At 61.5% G+C, this 9,015-nt stretch overlaps 1 protein-coding gene across 1 annotated transcript in view; it reads left to right on the top strand.

The window, feature by feature from the left end:
* Window positions 1–9,015, top strand: part of ZCCHC24 (zinc finger CCHC-type containing 24) — a 57,016-nt gene continuing 48,001 nt past the window's right edge. Inside the window, exon 1 of the mRNA XM_002722890.5 lies at window positions 1–444. Coding sequence (XP_002722936.1) covers window positions 199–444 — 246 coding nt within the window. The 5' untranslated portion in view covers window positions 1–198. The remainder of the gene's footprint in view (window positions 445–9,015) is intronic.

Here is a 9,015-nt window from a genome sequence, read left to right as displayed (position 1 = left end):
CCCGGCTGCAGTCGGGGGGAGGCGGCGGCGGCGGCGGCGGCTGCGGGCAGCGCGCGGGGCGCAGGGCGCGGGGCGCGGGGCGATCGCCGTCGCGGCCCGGGCGGCTGGCAGCGGGCGCAGGCTCCCCGGTGCCCGCCCCTCCGCTGGAGGGGGGGCGCGAGCGGGCGGCCGGGGAGGGGCCGGCACCGCCGCGGCAAAATGAGCCTGCTGTCGGCCATCGACACGAGCGCCGCCTCGGTCTACCAGCCGGCCCAGCTGCTCAACTGGGTCTACCTGTCGCTGCAGGACACGCACCAGGCCAGTGCCTTCGATGCCTTCCGGCCGGAGCCGCCCGCCGGCGCCGCGCCCCCGGAGCTGGCCTTCGGCAAGGGCCGCCCGGAGCAGCTGGGTTCGCCCCTGCACTCCAGCTATCTCAACAGCTTCTTCCAGCTGCAGCGCGGAGAGGTGGGTGCCCCGCGCTCCCCCCGCCTCGCGCCCCGCCGCTCCGGGCCGCTTCCTATCTGCCCGGCTCTTCCTGGCCCGGCCCTCGCCGACTCCGCACTGCCGGGCCGGGCTTGGCTTGAATTCGTTCAGCTCTGCCAAACTCGCCGCCCCAAGTCCCCGGGGCTCCGGCAGCGCGTCACCTCCCGGCTGAGCCTGGCCCGGAGCAGCTCTGCTTGTCCTGGGGGCTGGGGGGCACGGGTGCGTGTGGCGGGCGTCTGGGGAGGGAGTCTCTCCAAACAGCCGGGTGCGGCCAGGGCGGGGAGCCCCTTCCAAGTGTCCTTCCCACGCCCAGCCCTATCCCCTCCTGGCCACCGCTGGCTGGGACCGGGAGTGCAGATTCTACGGGAAGAGCCTCTGGCAAGGGCCTAGGATCTTTTCTCCTCCGTCCTCGGCGATCCCCAGCCCCTGGAGATCCATGACTCGCCGCTCCTGCTCGTCCCACCCTGGGACCCCCAGCTTCCCGCCCTCTCCCAGCCACATAGGAAGTGGTTTCTGAGGGCTTGACCCCACAGACTGTGCTGTCCCCTGCCCTCCCAGCCTGGAAGGAAATGAAATGGAAATCCTCTTGAGCTCTTGGGAGGGGGACCAGATAGGGGGGAGAGGTTTCAGTTGCCCAGCGCCTTCTACACAAACCTATGCGCCTGTGTTGCAAAGTCTGGCTCTTTGGTGGATTCAGTTACAAAGTGGCCGGGCAGTGCCTGCTTTCCAGCTAGATAAATACACAGATTCCTGACCTCTCAGCCCCTTCCCTGTTGCCTCCTCCCGGCCCACTTGCTTCCTGCCTCATTTGGGAATTGTAGACCTCTCTGTGGTCCCGGCTGCCTCCCCTTGTGGTTCTCCCTGCCCAGGGTGCAGGGGGTGGGTGCTGCTGGAGAGGACACCCGGGGGTTGTTTCCTTCTAGACCTGGGGACTCTGAGTTCTGAATGGGTGGTGGGAGGAGCCCATGGATGCCAGGGTGCGCTGGAGATGAGAGAGGGAGGCAGAGGGTCGCTCTTTCTGGTCTCAACGGCTTCCACTCTGCCATGATTTGCTTGCTGGGTGAGACGTGGAGGTGGAAGACATCGGCTTGAGGCCCATGCGTCCAGGGCTGACCTGTTGACCTCTGTGGGCGGACGTGGGCAGAGTGCAGGGAGGCTGGCCGGGGTGCCTGGTGAAACACCTGTGTGCCAAAGCTCTTTGTGAAGGAGGAAGCCGTCTCTCCGCGTGTGGACTCATTCCTGGCCCCACACTTTTCCTTCTCCTGAGAGGCCTTGTCGCCTCTTCGGGGAGCTGGCTTCAGGTGACTGGGCATTGCCGGACCGTTCGGGGGTTCCTTGCTCGGTGTCTGGTTCGTTTCAGTTGTCTATGCTCTCACCAAACATTTGTGGAACTCTTGTGGGCGCTGGGGGAGGCACAGTCCCAGACTGGCTTGTGGGGCGGGAGAGAGGAAGACAGGCGATGTGGTAGGAAGGGTGGGTGGCTTGGGAGCGCCTGTGACCCCTGCAAGTCTGTCTGCTCCCACTCTGTGGTGGCCTTGTTGCCACCTGTGTGGCCCTTGGCAGCGCCTGGGGAGTTTGGGGCCACGACAGGTCCGCTGTGGGAGTAGGGATGCCGTGTCTTCTTGGAAGTTGCTAGCGTCTGGGATTCCAGCTGGGTCTCGGGAAGATGTGCCCCCTGTCACTCCACTGTCGCTCACCTCAGTTTCCCTGTGAAGCAGGTACAATGTGGGAAGGAAGGAGTGACCTGACTTTAGGGCATCCCTTGCCCCTCCGCGGGCCTCAGTTTACCCATGTCTCAGGGCGGGGCGTCTGGGATGTGCCTACAGCCAGGCTAGGGTGCAGAGGAGAGAGACAAAAGAAGCTTCCCTGATGCTCACAGGCCAGGAGCTTCCCTAGAGGGGCAGGACGGCCGTGTCTGCTGACTTCCGGAAAGCTCTGTCTCGCTCATCCTCACCCCCCCCCCCCCACTTCGCATCTTAAACCCTCTCAGAGCCCCAGCTGTGCTCCTGGGGACAGGCCTTTCCTGCGTCCAGGGCTTAGCCAGTGACCTAATATGGCTCCAAATAGCAACTGGCTGAGAAAGGCAAGAAAAAATACCCCCACCTCAGTGCCGCCGAGGGGCTGGTCGGAGAGGAAGTAAAGTTGCATGTGGGCTGCAGGGGACTCTACGGAGGGACCCGGGGGCCCGGAGCGTCGCTATTCTGTGCAAGGCCTGGCAGGCGCAGTGGCAGTGCCTGCGGATGTGACTTGCATGCTGACCGCTGACCACGGCCTGTCTGCGCCAGCCCCTGTGCCAAGAGCCCACCCCTCCTGCACCCACCACAATAGCAAAAACACCATGAATGCAGCTGGGCTGGGGGGAGAAGCAGTGAGGACATGGGGGCACAGAAGCCCATTGTGCCCCTGGAACCTCGGCTCTGAGAGCTGAAGATAAGCCAAGGGTTCCGAGCGGCGCGCTGGCCCTGGGAGCATCGAGAGGCGGCAGGGTTCACATGCAAGTGCACCAGCAAGCGCCAGGAGGTAACTTAGAGCAGGCGCAGGCACTTTGAGCGCTTTTCTTAAGAGGTTTGTGCGTCTAGAAACTTGTCCCTGTGAAGCTCACTTTCAAAAACGGATCTGGGCCAACGGCCGTGCGACTCTGCAGAGAGATTCCCGAGGCCCTGGCTGAACCCCTCCTCTCTCTCTCCAGGTACCCAAGAACGCAGCTCTTAAGAGTGGGGGTGGGCCTGCACGGGGTCTTCCCTGCCAAATTTTGTATGGAATTTAAATTCATGGCCGTGCAGGGGCTGGGGGATCCTGCCGCTGGAAAAGTCCAGTTGCTGTCTTGCAAGGCACCGCCCCTTGGGCCCCCGGGGTGGGTGTGTAGCCCTCCCTCCAACCCCCAGGAGTCCCCATCCTCACAGCTGTTTGCTCTCCTTCTTCCTCTAGGGGAAGAGGTGGCAGGAAGGTGTGGCTCCGCGCTGAAATGACCCCTCCTTTGTGGGTACTGGGAGAGAGGCTTTGGAGTCAAATCCACTTGGGGAGCATAGCCTACCCTCCTTCCCCCTGGAGACATACGATGCCTGCTCACCTGGTAAAGGCTCTGAGAAAGCCCACACTACAAAACCTGCTAGCCTTTCTTCCGCTCAGCACTTCCCAGTTCTGTTTGCTCAGAGACCATTTCCGGTATGAAACGCCTGCCAGCATTCTTCCGAAGAGCTCCAGGCCCAGGGGTGCCCACCGAGGCAGCCCTCTCCCTCGATGGGTGGCTCCCACCTTTAGGGAGCTCTTGAGAGAGCTGGCAACACAGGTGCCCTCCCTGGTGCTGGGAACTTGCCCTGGGGCACCAAACACCCCTCCTCATCGCCACTGTGGCCTGCCCATTGGAGACTAAAGAATGACGGCAGAGGTGTCATGACACTTTCCCGGCAGCCTCCTCGCTCAGTGCCCAGTTCTCTGAGGGCAGGGCTCCCAGGGCTGGCTGTGTCACCTGTGTTCTCCCTGGGTGCAGGTGAGCCGAGGAGCTGCCCTGAGCTCTGTGGGTGGCTAAAACAAAGCCGTGCTTCTGTCCAAGGGTGCAGTTGGCCTGGCAGCGGCTGAGAGTGGGCTTCAGCCTCCCAGGTTGGTTCCCAGCAGCCTCTGTGGCCTATGTTGGGTGGGCCAGGGAGGGGTGCGGCTCTGGGGCCCTGTGAGGAGTGGCCAGTCCAGCCCAGCCAGGGACATGGGAGGGTGCCCCCCATTTCCTTGGCCACCATCGGGAAGCTATACTATGACTCAAGAAGGGAGGACTGTTATTTGAGAGGCCGTTGGCCAAGGGGGCCTGACCCTCCCTCCATCAAGTGACGCTGACTGGGCGGGCGGGCTCCCGGGGAAGGCCACAGCTCGTGGCCCCTCTGAGTCAAGTGACAGGGAGGGAAGCAGGCGACGTTGGTAATTAGTAACTGGCAGAGGCAGGGAGCTGGGCGCTGTCAGCACCAAGAGGAGGGCCCTTGGAGAAGATGGCTTTGAAGAGCAGCCGCCTGCTCTTGGGTGGTGCTGTGTACTGGACACCTCTTTCCATAGGGATCCCATTATGCAGAAGAGAACACAGAGGCCCAGCGAGTCCGGGGCAGAGCTAGATCCAGGACCCTTCCACGTTCCAGCTTCCAGCTCCCTCTGTGGTCTCCAGCATAGCTCTCAGCTGAGTGGTGCCCTGGGCCCCAGTGCAGAACAAGCAGGAACCAGGGGCACCCTGTCAGGCCTCAGTGCCTGTGGCACTTTGTCCCTGATCCCTAACCTTTTAAGGAGTGGTAGGCGTTGGTTTGGCATGGGCCCTGGATTTCCTACGGTGTCCCTGCTTTGGCTGGCCTGCTGTTGGAGAAGCAGAGGAGGTGGGCGCTGAACACTTTGTGGGTGCTTTTGTATCCGTATCACAGCTGAGTGCAGCAACCCTATTGACCAGTTGGGGAAACTGAGGCTTTTCAGAGGGAAGATGATGCCGTTAGGGACTCAGTGGCAGAACCAGGACTCCAGCCTGGGTCTCATAGTGCTGATCTGTTTCTCTCTCTCTCCTCTTTCTCTCTCCCCTTTTCTTCAGTGAGCACGCGCACACACGTGCGCATGTGTGTGTGTAAGGTGGTGTTTCAACTCCTCTGGCCATGTGGTCTCCTTGAGGTTTCTAAGAACAGCAAGCATCCCCCTTCCTCTATGCTTTATATTACATGCTGTTGCATCTCCCTAAAATGACGTTCTCTGTCCTTGTACACTATGCAGAATCTGGCTACTTCTGTGTGACCCCAAGATGTTTTCTCTCTGAGAGACTTTCCCTGCTGCCATGGGTGCAGACCCCTGTCCAGCTGTGGTGGCAGACAAGTTGATAGTGCTTCCGGTGCAGCTCGTCCTGACACTGGGTCTCGCCACGCTAATGTCTGTCGTGAGAACTGAGTTGTCCACACTCTGAGAACAGGGATGGAGTCTTTCCATGTAGCAGTTCCGGCATCCTGTGCTTAGTCAATGGCAGGGCATAGGAGCTGCCCCTTGAATGTTTACTAGATGGGCGGGAGGATGGCCAGCTGGACGGATGGACAGATGAGCTGAAATCTCTCCCCCCGCAGAGGCTTCAACGTGCTCATGGTCCTTAACCTTCTTTGGTTATGAACTCTTGAAGAATCTGCAGACAACTGGAGTCCCAGCTATCAGCACAACACACGGAGCACAAACATGCGTGCATGTGTGTGACACCCCCGTGTGCCTGTGATTTTAGGAGGATCGTGGACACCCCTACCACCAGTGGGTCCCAGATCAGGACCCTGCTGTAGAGCCTGCAAGTCTCAGTGATACCCCAGGCTGGCTGAATGTTAGGGTTCTTCCCAGTCCTGCATGTGTTCTTTCAACACATGTACAGCGGCAACAGGAGACACTCTGGTCCCATGCTTATGAGCTAGGTTGGCAGAAGACATGTGGCTGGGAACCCTGGGCACCTGTCAGGTGAATGGTGAGGGAGCTGGAGGGACCTAGAGGGGGAGGGAACCTCCTGGGTTTTCCCTAATGAGTCCCTGTGGCCCCTGTCTGCTTCCTTAATGTCTGGTCCTTTCCTCTTTTGTGTCTGCCTGCACCTTCTCCCAGACTCTTCCTGAGCACTGGGGTGCACGGGGAGCTGTGTTTCACACGCGCCGGCTGCGTCAGGGGTGCTCCTGAGGGGCCTGGGTGAAGGGTTGCTGCCCTGCACCTGCCTGGCCCACAGATCAGCTGGAAGCCTGGGAAACAGGTGCAGAGGCTGCCGCTGAGCGTGGCCGGCGGGGAGCTTCAGTCCAGGGGCGGCTTCCCTTCCCATCAGCCCCCTTCTTGCTTTGCCAAGGGTTGTTTCTTCTCTCTCTGAGCCCAGCCACGCCCACCTGTGTTTGTGTGCCTGAGGTACCTGTGTGCTGGACTCCAGATAGGCCCCTGGGGGTACAGGTGCAGATCCCCTTAAGAGAACGCCTGGGGTCATGTGTGACACTCATGGCTTCTTACCCCAAAGTGAGGATTGTCGTGCACACGCACGTGCGTATGAGGATAAGAAAGATGTTGTTCAACGGAGAGAAAGGACTCCCGCAGAGCAGGGGCCTGGGATCAGGGAGCTCCTCCTCCAGGGAGCTCTCATGTCTCGGGACCAGGACTTGGCATTTGCTTTGGCCAGGCCTCCTTGGGGCTGGCCCTTCCTGGCCACCCAGCCGGGGGGCCCCCTTCTCCAAGACCACACCCACTGCCAGGCCCTTCCTTGTGAAAGTTGCTGCCCGTCCCCACCTGCTGTCCCCACCCGCTGTGTCCTATCTCTGTAGGAGTCGCTTCTCCCTCGGCTGCTTCGGGAGCTTCCGTCCCCCGGCCCCTCTCCCGCTGTGCCCTCTGACTGTCCCAGGGAGGTGCAGGATGGGAGGGGAAGCACGGCTTGGCCGTGTGCTCCTGGGATAACTGGGGTCAGCCCTGAAACCCATGCCTTTGCTCGTTCTGTCTCCGGGCACAGCCCCGAGCAGCTGGTGCGTCACCTCGCCAGAGCTCAGGGGCTTAACGTCTGAGGTCACCCCTGGCATTTTCCTCTGGGTCCCCTTCCTGTAGGGGAAGCCAAACCGGGCAGGCCCTGGCCGTCGGACCTGGGTGTGCGTTTTCTCTCAGCCACATGCTGGTGGCACATCGGGCTGCGTTCTCAGCCTCTGTTTCTAGCTCCCTAAAATGGGACAGAGAATGCTTGTGCCAGTAGGGTTCTTACCAAGGACGTGGGAGCTAAGGAAGGGGAGGATCTCCTGTCTCTGTGTATGTGACACACAGCCCGATCAGAACGCACTGTCGTTGCCGTCTCTTCCTGTTTAACTTTCCCCAGCACCACTGGGAAAGTTTGGAGAAGTTCCAGCAGTGGGCAGAAGAGTGACACTCGGTCCCCCAGGTGTGGCCTGAGGACCCTGTGCTTCCTGCTGGCTGCTGGGGTCACTGAGCAGGGAGGAAGGCGAGATGACCTCTAAGCCCAGAGGCTTCCTCCCACCACACCAGGGGGGCTGTCCCCCGCTGGTGCCCAGAGCAGTCTAATCCGGGGTAGAGGAGGCTCCTGTTCGGTCCCCAAGAACTCGGAGGCCCCAGCCTCCATGGCGTCAGGACATCTGTTACCTCACCGGTCAAGAGGGTCCTCAGGCCACCAGTGGCTGTCCAAACCTAGGACAGTTGCAGGCATGAGCAGCAGCAGCACGGGTCTGGGCTCCCCGCTGATGGAGGATGGCAGAATGGCGCCCAGCCCTGCGGGAGAGACAGGAGGCGTCACGCATGCAGAGAGAGGCGAGAGGCTGCAGAGCTCCATCGGGGAGGGGGGTCCCTGCCCCGGCTGGGGTGTCAGGGAGAGCCCTGGAGGGGAACGGGGGCTTCTGGAGCACTGGCTCTGCACCTTGTGCTCCATTTGTTGAAGCTGAAGGACTGAACAAGGGGACGGCGTGGATTCAAGGCGGCGGTGCCGGTTACAGCAGACCCAGAGCCAAGTCCTAGAGAGGGTTTGGATGGACCTAGAGGACACTCGAGGGGCGGGGCACCCAGCGCAGAGCCAGAGAGAGAGAGAGAGAGAAGCAGAGCTGTCCCACGGGGACTCCCAGTGAGCAGCTTCAGGGCTGACCAATGAAGCCCTCTGCGCCTGCCTTGCCCTCCAGGCCGCAGGCAGAAGGACCAGAGGCGGTGCCTGTGGCGACTAAGTGCCCCTGCCTGCTGGGCCCTCAGTCCCCAGGGCTCGGGGCCTTCAGAAAGGCAGACCACAGAGATGGGCAAGTGGACCCCCCTTCCCTGCCCCAGGTCACATTCGCCAGCTGGGAAACCCAAGCGGCCAGGCCCCAGCTCCACCCTGGAGGGCACAGAGCTCCGTGTGTCCTGACCTCTGTCCGGTCCCTCCAGACCCTGCAGACAGCTGGGAGGATGACTCGCCTTTAACCTCCATGGCCCGAGCTCAAACCGGGCTGCAGAGAGGAAGCAGCGCACTGCCCCACCCGCCTCTCACTGCCTGGCTAGCGGGACCCCCAGCCCTTAGGCCTGGCCGGGTGCCCTCCTCTGTGTCTCCTCTGGGCCTCAGTCTCTCTGTCTGTGACATGGGGATGATGGTGGCTTGGCTGACCACCCTCTGCCCTTTCAGCTGTTCAGTGGTGTTTGTCTTGATTTGGGGCTGGGAGCAGGAAGCTGGAGCCACAGCTGGGACAGGCTAGAGGGCACTGGAGGTGGCGGGGGGCACTCTGGAGCGGGCAGCTGTGGCCCCTGCTTCTCTGACCGTGGAGCCGCCCGTGGGCCTGGGCTCTGCTGTGACCCTTCGGCAGGAGCGGGTGGGGCGTGGAGCTTAGGGCCGCCTGCTCAGAGGCCTCTGGCGGCCCCGGGGTGCCCGAGGGCCATCCGTGGGCAGGGGAGTGTGGCCACAAGGCGGAGGAAAGACTCAGGGTGTAATTAGTGCACTTTCTGGCACCCACAAAACTTCCCCTTCCTCTTGACAATCTACTGCCAAAACAGTCCCGATTCCCGTGGACTTGCAGAGAGAGAGAGAGAGGGAAAAAATAAGAGGCTGTTCTTTGTGAAATCGCAATTCCCAGCCATGAGGGTGAG

This window comes from Oryctolagus cuniculus, chromosome 15, assembly GCF_964237555.1.
Source record: "Oryctolagus cuniculus chromosome 15, mOryCun1.1, whole genome shotgun sequence".
Lineage (NCBI taxonomy): Eukaryota > Metazoa > Chordata > Mammalia > Lagomorpha > Leporidae > Oryctolagus > Oryctolagus cuniculus.
This window is presented reverse-complemented; position numbering and strand designations above follow the sequence as displayed.